Below are 21,042 nucleotides of genomic sequence, written 5' to 3'. Positions count from 1 at the left end.
ATGCCACCTTTACATCTCCCACCTGCCTTGCTTGGGGCAGCTGGGACAGACTTAACCCAGTAGCCATTTAACTCCACCTCTGAAGAGATTCAGGTTTTTTTGTAAGAAAAAAACATCAAATTGTGATATATAGCAAAAAAAGGTGGTCTTTTGATGGGACTTAGCATCCAGCAATATTCCAGATTAGAAGGGAAAGAGGATACTCATTTGAAGTCCATCAGAACAAGAAGACAAGAAGAAGCTATGAGGTTATTATATTGGGCTGGGAGGTCATCAATAGCCATTATGGCCTCCTCCAAGGGATGACTTGACTCATATACATTCTGAATCAGGTCTTCTTCAGAGTGGATTACTTTCTCACCATTTAACAATGCTTCCCTTGTAAGGGGAGTCTGCTGAAGTGTTGGGAAAAGAGATGTTAAATCATGCTACGTCTGGCTCTATGTCATTGAAGGATCCCTTGTCCATCCCAATTTGTTTCTGGAGTCCCCATGGAATATCCCAATGAAAGTAATGAAAGTAATGATTCCTCCTCAACTGCAGAATCCTCTACTGGCTCAAGAGGATTCAGACTTCTATTTTCCATATGGTCATCTTCAGGTAATCCATTATTTGCTGATGGGAAAGTGAGAGGCTCCATGTTTGAAGACAGAAGGTCTATAAGTGGTTCAGCTATGGTGAATGTGACCAACAAGGTTTTCTTCAGATTTTCTAGTTTAAACAGTATATTTTCTTGTTCTTTATGTGGTAAGGAGCCAAAAACATTAATAAGACCAGCTTCTCTTACTGAGAACATCTTCATCAAGTAAGGCTGACTGATTCCCACAGTCTTGCTCTCCCAAGGTTGGGAGTGAAGAAGCAGCGACCTTGGGAGCTAGCATATTAGCTACTAAAGGTTTAACCTTTTCATCACAAAAGACTCTGATACCTTTTCCCCAGACAGCAGACAGCCAGCTTTCCATTAGTAGCTGATTCACTCCTGACCCCCAGAGCCTCTGGTGCACTTTATAAAACAGGTTGCATTTGTGTCTCTTCTCTCTCCAAAATATTTGTTGAGTTCCAAACAAGGTTTATGATCATTAATAACTTTCTCAAGTTTCTCAAAACTAAATTTGAAGTTTAAATATATTGGGATGCTTCGATAGAAGAAGGGAAAAATTGGGTAAAAAGAGAGAGAGTGACTCAAATGCTTTGGTTATGCTTTTACTTTTTCTTTAAAAAAATCTTTCATTACAATATCACATTCCAAGAAAAAAAGAGAATTGATTATATTATAAACTGTAAGTCTCTATATGTGGACCCAATTTTGTGTAATACTATATGGTAGTTAATTTGTCACATTAGACACCAAGACACCAAGAGTTCTAATCCTGCCCAGGGCATGAAGCCAGTTAGATGACCTTGGGTCAGTCACCTCTCTTACTTTCTTACTTTTAGGAAGAAAAAAAAATGTCAGGTTGCTTCTAAAAAATGGGGCAGTTTTCAGGTACCCAAAATGATTTGAAGGGATTGTTTTCAAGCAAGTATGTGACATACTATTCTAGTTTTTATATTTTAAGAAATACATAAATACTTTATCATGTCACTATTACATATATTTACAATTTACTCATATTCTTGTGTAGTGGTGCACAAATATGTACCTGGTTTGGAAAAAGCTGCACAAAACAATATTTTCTGCACATGAAATTAGAGGCAACTTTGCAAGGAGGTAGTACGTGTAAATAAGAGGTGAGGAGGTGATTTGTGCAATAATTTGGTGATAGGACAGGAGAAAGCACAGAGTGAGGGGGTGAGGAAATATATATAGCCATAAATATTGAAAACAAAAGATCAAATTCATAATAAAGTGTTTCTTTTTTATGTATTAGTTATATTTAGTTCCTATCTGATTACAATGTGTTGATGTATTAATAAAAAAAGAAATAAACAAATGTGGTGGTTTTCTAAGTCAATATTCTATTTGAGTTTGATGCCATTGCTCTAAAGCAGACATGTCAAACTTGTGACATCACGTGACATCGTCCAACGTATCAGAGCGTTTTCACCATTGCTGGCAATGGGATGGGTGTGGCTTCTGGATGACGCGTCCGACCCGCAGGCCGGCAGTTTGACACCCCTGCTCTACAGTATCAAGCAAGCCTATGATCCCATTCAGTGGAAACATTCTAGAGTCACTAAACAAGTATTCACAAAGATAACTAATTTAAATAAACATTTATACAGAAAAAATACACTCTACTACGTTTGATTATATAACAGTAGAAATCATAAATCAGGATCTGTCACATAATGGGTATAATGCAAGGCACAATTGCTTCAAGAAAATTACACAGAAACATTAACCTGCAACTGTATTGTAATTCAATTAGACTCATGGTGCTAGATTTTAGTTTATTTATTTATTAAATTTAAATGCCACCTGTTTATATGCCAGTTTGAGATTACTGAGTAAGTTATCAATATTTTCCTCATTTTTTTCAATGTATCATCAATAGTTGTCTATTCCTGCAAACCTATAACAAGAGAAAGCATGGTTGGGCAAGATTACACAATTCTGCCCCAATTATCATTCACAGTTGTTGGACTAAAAGATTCTTAATCCAATAAATGGTCATTACAAGCCTATTTGTTTAAATAACTGAAGTTAAGAAGACATAGCAATAAAAACCCCAGTTTTTTCTAAAATAAATCCCTTTTTCTTTATCAAAAAGAAAAAAAGGAATGTTAGAAAGGAAAAATGAAAAACTGAAACTATCCAGAGACTGAGATGAAAATTGCAATGTCAGAGATAAGGTGGATGTTATTAGAAAAGAAGCACTAGTGCTGTCTACCTTCCCTCCAAATGTCATTTTTTAATTTGCTGCACTGCAACAAGTGACAACAGAATCTTCTAGCTGAGAAAACTTTTGTATGATAATTCTGATCTTTATGATTTGGTATCATCTGCCACAAGGCATCATCACTGGCCTAAAAAGACAATTATTGCAGGCAGATTGATTCACTTTTATATTCTGCCAATAACCATGACCAAGAAGATGTTAGGGGCAAACAGGAGAAGATCATAATTGTCAGGGCTTACAGTCAGGTTCGTACATACTGAGATAATAAGGTTCTGGGCATTTGGCCTCTGTATACCACCACACTGAATCTGAAATAAAATACTCAAGAAGTGAGCAAAGTGAAGACTTTCACCTTTAATTCACAGAGTTTGATAAAAGTATGGCATTAACCATTGAGGAATTATAGCCATTTTCATGCATCCACCCCCAATTTATTGTCCCAATATATATGAACTTGACTGTATTTGGCAGTTTTCAGATGCAAAATATTGATTGCTCTTTTAAACCAAAAAATGGAAATATTGGACAAAATGATTCATGGTTTGATTGAGAAAAAACATTATTAATAATCCTTACTAAACAGAAATAATTGGAACCAGAATTTATTATTAACCAGCATTGTCATAAAGCTTGATGCCACATAACAGTGCCATTTAGCAACAGTATTTGTGGTGCTCTGCTTCTTATGAAAATAAATACAGATTGTTAAACAAGGATGCCATGTGTCACCATTTGCAACTTCCTGCCGGCTTCTCAATGGACTTTGATTGTTAGAAGCAGGCAAAGAAGGTAGCAAATAGCAATCACATGAGCATAGGACAGACATTGTGATAGCCATAAAAATAAGGATCACTCATAACTACCATTCGGTCCATGCTATTATAAATTCAAGTGGTCACTGAACAAGTGGTCATTAAATGAAGATTACCAGTATTACTCTTTTACTTATAAATCTACTCAATCTAATTACAGTACTGCAATTCCTAGTAGTATCAAACAAGTATCAGGCTAGACAGAATTCATACTATCCTTTATATTTGGAGTTGAATCCAGCCTTTTGTCTTTTAGTCAGTGCTCTGTTTTTGTATTTTCAGAAGTACACTTGCCATTGTTGTGATGTGCTTCCAGGCAAACTGGATATGGGAGGATTCCACTGTGCGGGCACAAATTGCAAAACGCAGCACAAATTTTCCTCTCAGATGACATGGAACAAGGTGAATCTTCCTGGCATCATTTATGTTTTTAAGAAGCACTTCATTAAGTTCATTGCTGCCCTAGAATAATGATAAAATATAGAATAATAATTACTTATGTTAATACATGACATTCTTGAAGTTGTGTCAGAGATACATTGAAGCCTTTGCGGACTGTTATAATTTGTGAAACAAGGATAACATTGTTCACATTTATATGGACTGCTTTTCATCCAGTATATATATATTGAGATATTCAGAATACCATCAGATCCAGCTTATTTCAGCCAATGAGGCCTAAAGAAAAAGATGTAGACTTGTAACCATCTAACCTTCTACATGGTTTCTTGACCGTTGACCATTTGGGTTCATTTGAGTTAACCAATGAGAGTTGAATGGTTGATCCAGAGAGGGGAGAAAGCATTTTTACATGATGGAATGGGGCATTTAAATTTACCCACTTCAGGGGGAAAAAATCCTAAATCCAGAATGTTTTCTGACTATTACCCAGTAACAGATACCCCTTCTTGGGACAAAAGTTAATATCTGCAGATACTAATTATCCTTTTTATTAATTTGATTTAAGCCTGATTTTGGAACAGAACCAGCCATAGTCACCCTGATATCTTGTAAAAAAAAGGAGACAGGGGGAGTGTAACTCTTCTGATTCTGTTTCATGAATAACATTTCCTAGATTATATTCTATTGGCAACATGTTACATTGGGAGCAACATGTTACAATGGGTTACTCCTAGTTGAAGGAATAATCTTATAAATATTATACTGTGGGATACCCCAAGGCACTGTTCTATCTCCAGTACCCCAGTATGATTCTAAATCCTATGTTCTAATATAAATATGACTTGACTCTACTTTTCTGAATAACTGAATTAGGAGAAACTGAATATATCTTAAATGCAGGTTGTGTTTAAATGCAGTGATGGAGTGAATGAAAACCAATAGGTAAAACAGAATCCCAGTAAGATGGAAACTTTCTGGATGAACAATTTCAGAGTTCAATATTGGAAGACTTACCTGTTCTACACAGGTAATAATCACTCAGAAAGAACATGGACATCATTTGATGTGCTCTTAAACTGATTGTTGTCAATGGAATTAAAGAGATATCCATGGCTAGAAATATTAACTGCTAGCCTCTGCCTCTTTACAACCCTATTTTTTAATGAATAGGTTTTACTAAATATTGTTTTATGTTGATTTAATACATTTGGTTTATTGTTAATTTTATTTGTTTTTATTATAAACTATTTAATGATCCTTTAATATAAAATATATAAGCATATCAAATGGACCCGTACGAGTCCGGTTTCAGGCCCGGTTACAGCACGGAAACGGCATTGGTCGCACTGGTAGATGATCTCTGGCGGGCCCGGGACAGGGGTTGCTCCTCTGTCCTGGTCCTACTTGACCTCTCAGCGGCTTTTGATACCATCGACCATGGTATCCTGCTGTGGCGGCTTGAGGGGTTGGGAGTGGGAGGCACTGTTTTACGGTGGTTCTCCTCCTACCTCTCGGGCCGCTCACAGTTTGTATTGGCAGGGGGGCAGAGATCTACCCTGAGGCCCCTCACTTGTGGGGTGCCTCAGGGGTCGGTTCTCTCCCCCCTCCTGTTTAACATTTATATGAAGCCGCTGGGTGAGAACATCTGTGGCTTTGGGGTGAGGTATCACCAATATGCAGATGTTGTTCATCTCCACCCCAAACCAACCCAGAGATGCCCTTGATGTGATGTCCCAGTGCATGGAGGCGGTGCAGGTCTGGATGGGAAGGAACAGGCTCAGGCTGAACCCCTCCAAGGTCGAGTGGCTGTGGATACCGGCATCTCGTATTGTCCAACATATTCTACCTCTTTTGATGGGGGGGAAGTATTGCCCCCCTCTGAAAGGGCTCGCAACTTGGCTGTCCTCTTGGATTCATGGCTTAACTTGGAGGATCATCTGGCTGCTGTGACCAGGAGGGCCTTAGCACGGGTTTGCCTGGTGTGCCAGTTGCACCCCTTTTTGGACCGAGATGCCCTATGCACGGTCACCCACGCCCTTGTCACTTCTCGCCTGGATTACTGCAATGCTGTCTACATGGGGCTGCCCTTGAAGTGCACCCAGAGGCTTCAGCTGGTGCAAAATGTGGCCATGCGGGTGCTTATGGGAGTTTCTCAATACTCCCATGTTACACCACTCCTGCACGAGCTGCACTGGCTTCCGGTTGTCCTCCAGGTGCGATTCAAGGTGCTGGTAATCACTTTTAAAGCCCTACATGGCTTAGGCCCAGGGTACTTGCGAGACTACCTGCTGCCATTATCAACCTCCCATCGCCTGGTTTGCTCCCACAGAGTCAGCCTCCTCAGGGTGCCGTCAGCTAAGCAATGCCGGCTGGTGACCCCCAGGGGGAGAGCCTTCTCTGTGGGCACACCAACCCTCTGGAACTGCCCTTGGAGCTGAGGATGGCCCCTGACCTTCGGTCCTTCCACCGTGACCTGAAGACATGGATGTTCCAACAATCGGGCTTGGACTGACCGTAGTTTTAAATTTGGTTTTACTGGCTCTATTGTTATGTATTTACTTCATTGTTTAATTCTTTTTTAAATTTTGTATTTTATGTTTTTAACTTTTTATTGTTGTGAGCCACCCTGAGTCCTTAGGGAGAAGGGCGGCATATAAATTTAATAAATTCAAATTCAAATTCAAATATTTTTTTCAAAATTTAAATTCAAAATCTGTCAGGGCCCACTTCAATACTTCATCCCAAGAAAGCAGAACTCCTGGAAGTGAATTCTTCCAAAAGGAAGTTTTATTAGGAGAAGCTGATAGCAGGCATACTAGACAGGATCTGAGGATTTCCCGTGCAGATCAATAGGTTAAAGTGTCCCAAGCAAAACCCCACCCCATAGTTCGGTCACTTTAAATCGGCCAATCCCCAGGTGATAAGTCCATCATGGGAAAGGGAAGATAACATCAGGCCAGCTCCGGTTGTAATAGCGATGTTTAGGCGGCTCTTCGCACCTTCTCTTGAGAATGCAGAGATAAGCCAGTTGCTGGAGGTTACATTCCTTTCTTCCTCCCCCCTTTGCTAGCTGACATTAAGGGAGAAGAAAGTTCAGAGAGAAATAATGCAGGAAAGCAAAGTGTTACATTGTAGTGATAGAGGAAGTCAAGTCAATAACCCGCAAGCAATCCCCACTCCCTTCCAGGAGTATGGTGGAACCCAGGGAGAGAAGAAGATGGGAATTGGGTCAGGGAAGAAATAGGAAGGAGAAATAGAATAGTAATATAGATATGGTTTCTGACAAAATCACTGAGTCTTCAGCATCATATAACCACTGGGCATTATGATGTTGAGAGATAGTTAAGGATTTAAAATCCACAGTGCTAATGAGTGTGGGATTTGTTCCAGTGATGGAACACCTACAACTCCAGAAGGCAAGCTGGTTCACTAATTAATCATTCTCACTGTCAGGAAATTACTTATTTCCAGGTTAGATCTCACTTTATTAAGTTTATACCCATTGCTTCTTGTCCTGTCCTTGGATGCTTTGAAGAATAAATCTACCCCCCTCCCTTCTCTGTATCGCAAGACTGCTATAAGGTTTTCCTCTAAGGCTTCTCTTTTCTTAGGCTAATTGTACAGTACCTGCTTCCCTTAGCCATTCATCATATGATTTAGCCTCCAGACTCCTAATCATCTATGGTGTTCTTCTGTGCACTCTTTCTAGGGCCTCAGCATGAAGAACACACAGATCCTTCTCACAGATACTACTGTTGAGCCAGGTACTACTGTTTTTCCTTTAGCTTTCTAACCACTGAACTACATTTTGTTGGATAATTAGTCAACTCAGTCAAGATCCTTCAGGAATAGGGCGGTATATAAAACTAATTAAATTATACATATATATGTATATGTATATGTATATGTATATGTATATGTATATGTATATGTATAATTTAATTAGTTTTATATACCGCCCTATTCCTGAAGGACTCAGGGCGGTTTACAGGGCAAAATTTAAAAGAGAATATAAAAGTTGAAATAGAAATAGAATTAAAATGAATTAAATTAATAGCCCAAAAAATTAAAACAAAGTTTAAAAATTTAAAACTCCTCAGTCCAGGCCAGATAGATCAAAGAACCAGGTTTTCAGGTCCCGGCGAATGAGCTCACCCAGCGGCTTCATGTAGATGTTGAACAAGAGGGGAGAGAGGACCAACCCCTGAGGAACTCCACAAACGAGAGGCCTCGGGGTGGATCTCTGCCCTCCCATCAACACCGACTGCGAGCAGCCCAGGAGGTAGGAGGAGAACCACTGTAAAACAGTGCCCCCCACTCCCAACCCCTGAGACGCCACAGTAGGATACCATGGTTGATGGTATCAAAAGCCGCTGAGAAATCTAACAGGACTAGGACAGAGGAACAACCCCTGTCCTGAGCCTGCCAGAGATCATTCACCAGTGCGACCAATGCTGTCTCCATGCTGTACCCAGGCCTAAAGCCCGATTGGTATGGGTCTAGATAATCAGTTTCCTCCAGGAACAAAGGAAGCTGATGCGCCACCACGCTCTCCACTGCCTTGGTGGAGCAGTGGGCTAATGCCTCCTTAAGTAACACCAGCTGCCTGCAATTAGTGCAGGTTTGCATCCCACCAGGCTCAAGGTTGACTCAGCCTTCCATCCTTCCGAGGTAGGTAAAATGAGGACCCAGATTGTTGGGGGCAATTAAGCTGACTTTGTAATAATGCCACTTGGGGTGTGTGTGTGAAAGCCCTAATAAGCAGGCATATACATAGAATGAAGGCTACTGCTAAGCTTGTAAGCTGCCCTGAGTCTTCGGAGAAGGGCGGGATATAAATGGAATTAAAATAAAATTTAAAAAAAAACTTTCGCTAAAAAGCAAAGGTTGGAGACCAGATGATAGTTATTCAAAATAGCCAGGTCCAGAGCAGGCTTCTTGAGGAGGGGCCTCACCACCGCCTCCTTCAAGGCGGTAGGGAAGGTACCCTCTCTCAAAGAAGCAGTTATTACCTGGAACCATCCTTGTGCCTCTTCCCGAGCTGAATACACCAGCCAGGAGGGGCACGGGTCCAATAAACACGTGGTGGAACTCAGTCTCCTCATGATCCTATCCACCTCATCTGGGGTCACAGGATCGAATTCACTCCAAATGACATTCTCAAGACCACTCGATTCCTCCCCGACAGTCTCTGCCCAGTCACAGTCCAGACTGGCCCGAATCTGAGCAATTTTGTCTGCAAGATAATGACTAAACTCCTTGGCCCGCCCCTATAAGGGCTCCTCCCTCACCTCCTGATTAAGGAGGGAGCAGGTCACCCTAAACAGGGCAGCTGGGCGGTTATCTGCAGACATGATGAGGGCAGCGAATTAATTAGACTTCACTGTCTTCATCGCCGTGAGGTAAGACCTCGTAGCGGCTCTCAACCGCAATCGGTCAGATTCAGATTGGCTGGATCTCCAACAGCTCTCCAGACCCTGTCTCCGATGCTTCATCTCTCGGAGCTCCACAGAAAATCATGGGGCCCATTGGGATCTGCGCTGGATCAGGGGTATATAGGGTGTGTGTGTGTGTGTGTGTGTGTGTATATATATATATATATATATATATATATATATATATATATATATATATATATAGTTAATTAGCAAGGTCCATTCAAAAAGCCTTGACAAATACTTAAACATACATTTGCCTTGCCTTCCAGCTAATATAAGAGAGAAAGAACCCCGTGGCTCAGGAGGTTAAAACACTCCCTGATATACAATCAGCCCGGGTTCGAATCTCAGATAAAGGGTATGACTAACTGATGAGAACATAAATGAGTTCGAAATGATCATCTTAGCCTCCCAAATTCTTTATTAGCAATTTGAATAATTTGCACAAATAATGAGCTGTCATAAGTTGACTAGTTCCTGTGGATAAGCCCTGAGCCGGGCCAAAACAGGAATGAAAGAGTTAATTAGCAAGGTCCATTCAAAAAGCCTTGACAAATACTTAAACATACATTTGCCTTGCCTTCCAGCTAATATAAGAGAGAAAGAACCCCGTGGCTCAGGAGGTTAAAACACTCCCTGATATACAATCAGCCCGGGTTCGAATCTCAGATAAAGGGTATGACTAACTGATGAGAACATAAATGAGTTCGAAATGATCATCTTAGCCTCCCAAATTCTTTATTAGCAATTTGAATAATTTGCACAAATAATGAGCTGTCATAAGTTGACTAGTTCCTGTGGATAAGCCCTGAGCCGGGCCAAAACAGGAATGAAAGAGTTAATTAGCAAGGTCCATTCAAAAAGCCTTGACAAATACTTAACATATATTTGCCTTGCCTTCGAGCTAATAAAAAGAGAGAAAGAACCTGTGGCTCAGCAAGTTAAAAACAACTATATATATATGTTAAAAACAACTGCCTAAGATACAATCAGCCCAGGTTCGAATCTCAGATAAAGGGTATGACTGACTGATGAGAACATAAAGAGTTCGAAATGGCCATCTCAGCCTCCCAAAATTCTTTATTAGCAACTTGAATAATTTGCACAAATAATGAGCTGTCATAGTTGACTATATCCTGTGGATAAGCCTTGAAGATAGGCCAAAACAGGAATGAAAGAGTTAATTAGCAAGGTGCTTTCAAAAAGCCTTGACAAATACTTTATATATATATATATATATATATATATATATATATATATATATATATATATATATATATATATATATATATACATATACATACATACATACATACATACATATACATACATACATACATACATACATACATACATACATACATACATACATATATATATATATATATATATATATATATATATATATATATATATATATATATATATATATATATATACAGCCTCCCTAATTCTTTATTAGCAATTTGAATAATTTACACAAATAATGAGCTGTCATAAGTTGACTATATCCTGTGGATAGCCTTGGGTTAGGCAAAAACAGGAAAGAAAGAGTTAATTAGCAAGGTGTATTCAAAAAAGCCTTGACAAATACTTAACACATATCTCCCTTCCTTCCTGCTAATAAAGAGAGAAAGAAGCTGTGGCTCAGGGAGCTAAAAACAACTGCCTAATATATAATCAGCCCAGGTTCGAATCTCAGATAAAGGGTATGACTGATTGATGAGAACAAAATAAGTTTGAAATGGCCATCTCAGCCTCCCTAATTCTTTATTAGCAATTTGAATAATTTACACAAATAATGAGCTGTCATAAGTTGACTATATCCTGTGGATAGCCTAGGTTTAGGCAAAAACAGGAAAGAAAGAGTTAATTAGCAAGGTGTATTCAAAAAAAGCCTTGACAAATACTTAACACATATCTCCCTTGCTTCCTGCTAATAAAGAGAGAAAGAAGCTGTGGCTCAGGGAGTTAAAAAAAACTGCCTAATATATAATCAGCCCAGGTTCGAATCTCAGATAAAGGGTATGACTGACGGATGAGAACAAAATAAGTTTGAAATGGCCATCTCAGCCTCCCTAATTCTTTATTAGCAATTTGAATAATTTACACACACACACACACACACACATATGTATGTGTGTGTATATATATATACACATGGCGGGGGGCGGGGGGCGGCCTGTCTCTGGGGGCACCCAACTGAGTGGCAGTGAAGTTGGGTGGGGATCCAGATATCTGTCTCTATGTTTCGATCCTCCCATGGACATAACTAATGGGATGCCTACCCTGGACTTGCTAGACCCATGCGACAATACACTAGCACGGACTTGTACACCCTCAGGGGTGCCCCCCTCTCCTGGGTGCGACCCGCCTCCTTAAACGCTCTTAACCTCGATGACGGGCCCGAGTTTTGGGACCCGGAGAGATGGCTGGGCAGGGGCAGGGGCCATCTACACAAATTTAATAAGAGGCCTCTGATTACTTTTTTATCTAAATTTTTTACGGGGTTAGGGAGAGGGGTGGGAGATAGGGGTTGTCTGGCTATGGGGGGTGGCCAATCAACCATGGCTCAGGCCAGACTTGGGTCTGACCGCGCGGGGGGAGAACGGGGTGTGGTTGTCTCCGGGGCTCATGAGCGGGTCGTGGGATTACCGATTCCCACGACGGGGAATGGCAGCAGGTGGATAGACAGAGGGCCGTATCGTTACCGGGAGGGCCGTCTCCGCTATTTGCAAGCGGTGAGGCGCTCCGACCCTCTGCCTCTTCCCCGAGGTTCCGGGAGCGAGGATGTGCAGCCTCCTGAGCTCCGGCTGGTGTACCTGAATGCCAGGTCCATGGTTAACAAAGCTCCCCTCGTTAGGGATTTAGTTGAGGGTGAGCACGCGGACCTGGCTTGCATCACGGAGACTTGGTTGGGCCCAGAGGGTGGGGTCCCTTTGGTTGACCTCTGCCCACCAGGCTTCCGGGTGCTACATCGGCCACGAGCTCATGGTAGGGGTGGGGGTGTGGCGGTGACTATTAGGGAGACCTTATGTCCGCGGGAGACCACCGTTCCTCAGATAGTCGGGTGTGAGTCTCTCTTTGTGAGATTTGGTTCTGGGGCGCAGTTGGGCTTCCTGCTGGTGTACATTTCGCCTAGTCGCGCAGCGGCAGCCCTGCCCGAGCTGCTCGATATCCTCTCGGGGTTGGTGGTTGAGTTTCCCAAACTTTTAGTTTTGGGAGACTTCAATCTACCATCCCTGGGAGGCTCATCTGAGCTAGCTCGGGAGTTCATGGCTTCCATGACGGTCATGGACCTGACGCAAGTAATTTCTGAACCAACTCATGAGGGAGGCCACACCCTTGACCTGATTTTTTTATCTGGACGGTGGTTGGATGATCTTGGTGGGGGCTCTCCATTTATTATGCCCCTGTCATGGACCGATCATCACCTCCTGCGGCTGGTCTTCCGTTTTGCCACCCCCCGCCGTGGGGGTATGGAGCCAATTAGATGGTACCGCCCCAGACGCTTAATGGATCCTGATAGATTCCAAGCGGCGCTGGGGTCCCCACCTGCCTCCATTGCTCACAACTCGGCGGATGCCTTAGTGGAAGCCTGGGAAAGGGCAGCCACTGAGGCACTTGACCGGGTTGTACCCTTGCGGCCCCTGACCCGGTGCAGATCCCAACGAGCTCCATGGTTCTCTGCGGAGCTCCGGGAGATGAAGCGTCGGAAACGGGGCCTAGAGAGCTGCTGGAGGTCTAGCCGATCTGAATCCGACCGGTTGCGGTTAAGAACCCATATTAGGTCTTATCTCGCAGCGATGAGGGTGGCGAGGTGTAATTACTTCTCTACCCTCATCGCGTCCGCAGATAATCGCCCGGCCGCCTTGTTTAGGGTGACTCGCTCCCTTCTTAATCAGGAGGTGAGGGAGGATCCCTTGCAGGGTCGTGCCGAGGAATTCAGTCAACATCTGTCGGATAAAATCGCTTGGATTCGGACCGGTTTGGACTCCAGCTGGGCAGAGTCTGGCGATCAGGACACGGGCGGTCTTGTCAATGTTATCTGGGAGGAGTTTGATTCTGTGACCCCTGATGAAGTGGACAGGATTATGCGGAGGCTGAGCTCCACCACATGTTTATTGGATCCGTGCCCTTCCTGGCTGGTTTATGCAGCTAGGGAGAGGACACGAGGCTGGCTCCAGGCGGTTATATCTGCTTCTTTGAGTGAGGGTTATTTCCCCACCGTCTTGAAGGAGGCGGTGGTGAGACCTCTCCTCAAGAAGCCTGCCTTGGACCCAGCTGTATTGAACAACTTTCGTCCAGTCTCCAACCTTCGCTTTCTTGCGAAGGTTGTTGAGAGTGTGGTGGCGCATCAGCTCCCTCTGGTCCTGGATGAAGCGGATTATCTGGACCCTTACCAATCGGGTTTCAGGCCCGGGTACAGCACGGAGACGGCATTGGTCGCTCTGGTGAATGATCTCTGGAGGGCTCGGGATAGAGGATATTCCTCTGTCCTAGTCCTATTAGACCTCTCGGCGGCTTTCGATACCATTGACCATGGTATCTTGCTGCGGCGTCTCAGGGGATTGGGAGTGGGAGGCACAGTTCTTCAGTGGTTCTCCTCCTATCTCCTGGGACGCTCGCAGTCGGTGTTGGCAGGGGGGCAGAGATCGGCCCCTAGGTCTCTCGTTTGTGGAGTTCCTCAGGGGTCGGTTCTCTTGCCTCTCGTGTTCAACATCTACATGAAACCGCTGGGTGAGATCATTCGTGGTTTTGGAGTTGGGTATCATCAATATGCCGATGATACCCAACTTTTCATTTCGACCCCAAACCACCCCAGTGATGCCCTCGCTGTGATGTCCCGCTGCCTGGAGGCGGTTCGGGTCTGGATGGGGAGGAACAGACTTCAACTCAACCCTGACAAGACTGAGTGGCTGTACATTCCGGCATCCCGGGACATTCAAAATGTTCCATCGCTTTCTATGGGGGGTGAGTTCTTACCCCCCGTGGATAGGGCTCGCAACTTGGGAGTCCTCCTAGATTCACGACTTACCCTGGAAGACCATATACTAGCCGTGACTAGGGGGGCTTTCGGCCAGGTTCGCCTGGTGCGCCAGTTGCGGCCCTATCTGGACCGGGATGCCCTGTGTACGGTCACTCATGCGCTTGTGACCTTTCGCCTAGACTATTGTAATGCTCTCTACATGGGGCTTCCCTTGAAGACCACTCGGAGGCTCCAACTGGTACAGAATGCGGCCGCGAGAGTTGTCTTGGGAGTTTCCCGGTACTCCCATGTTACACCTTTGCTCCGCGAGCTGCATTGGTTACCAGTTGTCTTCCGGGTGAGGTTCAAGGTCTTGGTTATGATCTTTAAGTCCTTACATGGCATGGGTCCGGGATACCTCGAGGACCACATGCTGCCGGCGTCAACTCCCCTCCGCCCTGTGCGTGCCCACAGAGAGGGCCTCCTCAGGGTGCCTCCGGTCAGGGAATGTCGACTGGTGGCCCCCAGGGGGAGGGCCTTCTCTGTGGGTGCCCCGGCACTATGGAACCAACTGCCGGTTGAGCTCCGGATGGCATCGGACCTCCGATCCTTCCGTCGCGGGTTGAAGACCCACTTGTTTGAGTTAGCTGGTCTGGCCTGAAGGGGAATATGGGTTTTTAATTGGTTTTATTATGGTACTATTGCTGTATTTTAATTGGGCATGGTTTAATTCTCTTTTAATTTATGTACAGTTATTTATATATGCCCTGTGAACCGCCCTGAGTCCCTAGGGAGAAGGGCGGTATAGAAATCCAATAAATGAAATGAAATGAAATATATATATACACACACACACATTTATTTATTTATTTATTTATTTATTTATTTAAATTCCATTTATATCCTGCCCTTCTCCGAAGACTCAGGGCGGCTTACAAGCTTAGCAGTAGCCTTCATTCTATGTATATGCCTGCTTATTAGGGCTTTCATACACCCCCCAAGCGGCATTATTACAAAGTCAGCTTAATTGCCCCCAACAATCTGGGTCCTCATTTATGTATATGTATATGTATATATGTGTGTGTGTGTATATATATATATATATATATACACATATACATATACGTGTGTGTGTGTATATATGTATGTATATATATATGTGTGTGTTTGTGTGTTTATATATATATATATATGTATATATATATACATGTATATATATATACATAGATATATATACATATATATGCATATATATATATACATAGATATATATATATATACATATATATATATACACACATATATTATATGTGTTGCATATATATTATATATGTTAGCAATCTAAAAAAATTTACACAAATATGAGCTGTCACTGTTGTGACTACTGCCTGTCGATGGCCTTCGGTTAGGCTGAAACAGGAAATAAAGATTTGTCCCATGTTTGGGGCCTAGCAAGGTAATCTAAATAGTTAAGAAGCATTTAACATACATACATACATACATACATACATACATACATACATACATACATATATATATATGTACATATGTACATATATATATACACATACACACACACACACACACACACACACACACATATATCTTTGAACACCAGGATGGATGAAAAACAGTCGTTTATTCCTAAAAGATCATAATAAGCAATAAAAAGTAACCGTTTAAAGCATATCCTCCTAATCTAAGCTTTCGCTGGTCTTCTGCCAGCATCATCAGAGAAAGCATTGAAGGTTTGAAAAAATGTTGGTAAGCCTGTTTGGTTCCATGCTCTGCTCATTGGCCACGTGATGGACCTTACTCTAGCCAATCATGATTGTTCTGACTGTCTCACATCGCTTCCCTTGCAATCCGGTCTTACTGTCCCTTTTTTTTTAATCTTTCTCCTCCCTATCTGTTTTGGTTTAACTACCTTAACTGATCTTGTTTTCTTTTGTTGTTCCTCATCCAATGTCATAGCTGTTGGTATTTGTATTTCCTTGTTCTCTGTGTCCTCCTTCTCTACCCTCCTTACTTGTGATTGGCCATTCTGTGCTATGCCTGGGTTTCCCTCTTGACTCCCTTCCATGATTTCTGCAAACAGCTCCCCGCCCCGATTCACTTGCACATATGACTTTCTTTCAGTGCTTATCCACTGATCTTTATCTGATCCCTGGACTATGTTTTTTGTTTATTCATATGCTGCCCTTGCTTTCTACTATCTGATTTAGTTGATCTTGCTGTATTTGGATGTTCTTTGTGTGTTGGTGTGTATGTGTGTTGCGGCGCTCTCTTTCCTTGGTTCGCCCATATCTGTTCAATTGGGATTGTCTTCAGATCATTCCTTGTCTTCTCGGCTAGTTGTTGCATGATTGGTATCTTCTTTTTTGTATGAGTCGCGTTATCCTCTGTTTGCTATATTTCTTTCAATGGGTCACGCGTTCACTGGTTATTTTCCTGGCCTTGGGATGGTTGCTTTCTTCTGTTCATTGTGCCTGTCCATCCATCCATTCCTGTTAAACTCCTGTCTTCCAGGTGCTCTCCATCTGTTTGTGCGTGCATGTGATGTTGTCTTCTCTTCCCTCGCTCTATCCACCTCTGATCTTCGGGAGTTATTGCATGATTGTTTGTCATCTGTTCCTGTTTTTCGGGCTCATTGGGTTGTTGTGTTTTTGAAATCTCTTCCAGTATCCTGGTTGTCCAACTTTGATTTCTTTTGGTTTTTCTCCTTTTTATCGTGGGTAGATCTTTCTGTTGCTGTTGATGTGCTTGTTGATCATGCAACAACTAGCCGAGAAGACAAGGAAAAAAAACAGATAGGGAGGAGAAAGATTAAAAAAAAAGGGACAGTAAGACCGGATTGCAAGGGAAACAATGTGAGACAGTCAGAACATTCACGATTGGCTAGAGCAAGGTCCATCACATGGCCAAATTGCTGAGCACGGAACCAAACAGGCTTACCAACAGTTTTTCAAACCTTCAATGCTTTCTCTGATGACGCTGGCAGAGGACCAGAGAAAGCTTAGATTAGGTAGATATGCTTTAAACGGTTACTTTTTATTGCTTATTATGATCTTTTAGCAATAAATGACTGTTTTTATTCCATCCCGGTGTTCGAAGATTTTATACTTTAAGTAAATATGCCTGGGATTCATATTTTTAAAATTATTAAGAATATATATATATCCTTGAATTTGATAGAAAATTGCATAAAAGAAGGACATCTAGCATGCCAGAAAGAAAAATCAAGCTTTGTTTGCTAATGAGGGCAGTCAAAAGGTTAATTTCTTTAATTTTCTTTGCTTTTTATGAACTGTATTCACCTATTTAATCATGTAAAATCTTAGTGTGTCACTACTCAAGCGATCAGCTAATGATCTCACACTATTATCTCTCAAAATGTAAAAAAAAATGTAGTTAAGGGTCACTGTGTTTAAGGGATGTTTTTTTTATCTTCCTTATAATTGTTATTAAGAAAGCTGATCATTTTTAAGACTACTGGAAACATTCTATAAAAACATACTCAGTCAGTGCTGAAAATATAGAAAAGCCTTACTAATGACTGGTAACAATTTCACTCATCTAAAGAAGGTGCTGCAGTTTTTCATAATTAAGAATTGGCCTCAGCCACCTGGGAAAGTTCTGATCACCAAGTATATTTAAGATATTTCAAGAAAAAGCAAAAAGAATGTCACAGAAGCTAATACAATTGCCTCTGAGGTGTAAAATAAGGCTTTAGAAATGTAAGATAAAAAGCATTCTACAGAGATCTGAGAAATCCAAATATTCAGCAAGTGATTAAATATAAAAACTGATTAACTGAACTGTAGGAATGTTAATTCATCCTATAAATCACAATATAAGTGAGACAATATAAATTCTTTAAAAGTAAATGTCTGCTTTAGCTTTAGTTTTCAGTAAGAAACTCTGATTTCCCTATAAATTATTGCACAACAAAGCAAGAGTTATAAGAATTGAAAAATTCTCCACATTTACCTTTAATCGGAAGCATACCAATCCCAGTATGACATCAGCACAAATTTCAAATCGATCATCTTGTAGCACCAAGTCCTTAAATTCATGTGCTATCCTAACATGCTAAAACAATAAAGAGAAGTTATTTCACTTATTGAACTGGTGTTCATCCAAAACATAAATAAGAATTGCAGAACTGGAAAGAACATTCTTCCCATCTACTCTTTTATCTGCCATGCACCAAACATTTTATGTGTGTATCTCCATTTTCAATCAATCTGTTAGCTCTGCCTGGTTCAACTTGGTGCCTCACAGGCATCCTGCCATCAAAGACAAGAAGTGTGTGTGTGGATGTAAGGGCAATAAACCTGTGTATGTACAAGAATGAGAAATAGGGAGGGGGGAATGACAGGTAATAATGACCAGAGTAGCCCAGATCCAGTTAGTACCAGAATCCCAAGGCCAGGCACCCTGACAAAATATGCAGATTACTCCCAAACATCTCAATGTTCTGAAAACATTTTAGCGAGCTCCAATTGGCTGGAAATGGATTGGTCACAGGGGGAGGAATGGGCAGTGGGCAAACCTGTCTGTATCTTTTGAGTGCAGGAAATTTCAGAGCTAGCCTGACAAAGTTTGTGGTTTACCTTAGCTTAGTTTAGCTTAGTTTAGCCTTATAGTTCTCATGCCACACTTGCTGCTTCCTGCCTCGCCACTAAGAAAACAACCAGTAATATAGTAAAATTTTACCTGTAATCCTCCCACTGTAAATGGTGTGTTCTCAAAATGGTGACTCTTGAATTAGTTTGATTAGATTCTGCCAGTATAAGGCAATTTGACTGGGTTATTGTTCAAATGCGATTCTTAGGGTTCATCTACCTTGCTGAAGTTTGAAGATGACTTACTATTTCTTAGGAACCTGTATCTGCAAAAAAGCTTCTGTTGCTTGGCTACCCTGTGGGTAAGCAAGCTGAAACTGGCCCAAATTATCCAGTTTAAAAATAGCATTTTCCTGAGAAAATGGAAGAAAATCTCCTGGGGAATGTCTCCTAGGGACATTCCAGGTTCGATAGAAGAGGAATCTTCAGGGGTTGGCAACATGTTGAGTTCCACCTGGCCTACTGCAGGACTGTTCCCTCCCATCTGGCTGAGCACATTTTTATGATGACTACCAAAGAGATTGGATTTGTACAGGCAGCCTCAGCCCCAAGAAATGGTAAGGATAACTGGCAAAATGCATTATATAGTAATGTACATTCCAATTATTTCAAGGACAGGAGGAAAGCACTTCTGTGTAGTTGTTTTTTCATTGCTTAGGAATAGAATCATAGGGTTGGAAGGAACCTTGGAGGTCTTCTAGTCCAAACTCTGCACAAGGCAGGAGTCCTTATACCAGTGATGGTGAACCTTTTAGAGACCGAGTGCCCACATTGCAACCCAAAACCCATTTATGTATCGTGAGCCCATTGGGTGAGTGTGGCCTATTGGTTGGGCGTGGCTGCAGTGGTAAAGTCAGAGTGAGTGGACTAAAAATTTAATCAATCAATTCCTACTTTGCAAGATCTTTTTTCCCACGAGAAGTTGAAATTGATTGATTGATTGAACCTTTTTTTGCACACGGTGGTGGAGGCCTAAAGTGAAAAGGTTTTATAAAACCCAGCTGAAGGCCTAGGACTGGGGCAATGGCATGTGTGCCCACAGAGAGGGCTCTGTGTGCCCCCTGTGGCATGTGTGCCATAGGTTCGCCACCACGGCCTTATACCATCCCAGATAAAAGATGGTCCAATGGAGGTGCAATGGAGCACCTACAACTCCAGGAGATTAGCTGTTCTGTTGATTAATTGTTCTCACTGTCAAGAAATTCCTCCTTTAGTTCCAGGTTGAATCTCTCTTTGATGAGTTTCAACCCATTGCATCTTGTCCTGCCTCAGGTGCTTTGGAAAATAAATCACCCCCTCTTGCCTGCAATAGTCCTTCCAAGTATTGGAAGATGGCTATCATATCATCCCTAAGCGTGATTTTTGTTGGACTACACATACCTAATTTTCTTAACTGTTTCTCGTATGATTTATACTCCAGAGCTTTATCATCTTTGTTTCTCTTCTCTTCATTCTTTCTTGAGCTTCACCATCTTTTTTGTATTGTGGTAACCAGAACACAAAATATTCCAAGTGTGGTCTTACTAGTGTAATATAGAGTGCTACTGTCACTTCCCATGATATTGATGCTATCTTTCTGTTTATGCAGCCTAAGACTGAATTGGGTTTTTCGGCAGCAGAGCATACTGCTGACTCATAGTTAAGCATCTACTAGGACAGATCTAGGACCTTTAGGTTCCCACCCTTGGCTGCACCTCTTTTGCCTCAAGCCTCCCACCTCAGCCCATTTACAGCCAGATTTCCTCCTCCCCTGGCCCTCCCCTGGCCATTCTCCTGGCTTGGGGTGGCAGGTGAAGGGTTCTGGTGTGGCTTCTGCCATTGCATGGGGGGGTCATGGCATGGGGGCAGCAGGAAAACAGTGCTGGCATGATTTCAGCAATTGCAGGGGTGGGTGGATCTGGGGGGTGCACCATTTGCCTACTGCCCCACCCCATGTCCCTCCACAATAGC

The 21,042-nt window shown here is 42.2% G+C and overlaps 1 protein-coding gene across 2 annotated transcripts in view; it reads right to left on the bottom strand.

The window, feature by feature from the left end:
* Positions 1-1,134: 1,134 nt before the first annotated feature.
* The window catches only part of DDC (dopa decarboxylase), a 179,232-nt gene continuing 159,324 nt past the window's right edge, over positions 1,135-21,042 (bottom strand). For both annotated transcript variants that reach the window (XM_081345709.1, XM_081345708.1), the window contains exons 14-16: positions 18,455-18,556; positions 3,950-4,117; positions 1,135-2,516 (exon numbers count right to left, since the gene is read on the bottom strand). In XM_081345709.1, coding sequence (XP_081201835.1) covers positions 2,481-2,516; positions 3,950-4,117; positions 18,455-18,556 — 306 coding nt within the window. In that variant the 3' untranslated portion in view covers positions 1,135-2,480. The remainder of the gene's footprint in view (positions 2,517-3,949; positions 4,118-18,454; positions 18,557-21,042) is intronic.

This window comes from Vipera berus (assembly GCF_964194415.1).
Source record: "Vipera berus genome assembly, chromosome: Z".
NCBI lineage: Eukaryota > Metazoa > Chordata > Lepidosauria > Squamata > Viperidae > Vipera > Vipera berus.
The sequence above is the reverse complement of the archived record's forward strand: the minus strand, read 5'-3'. Positions and strand labels throughout refer to the sequence as shown.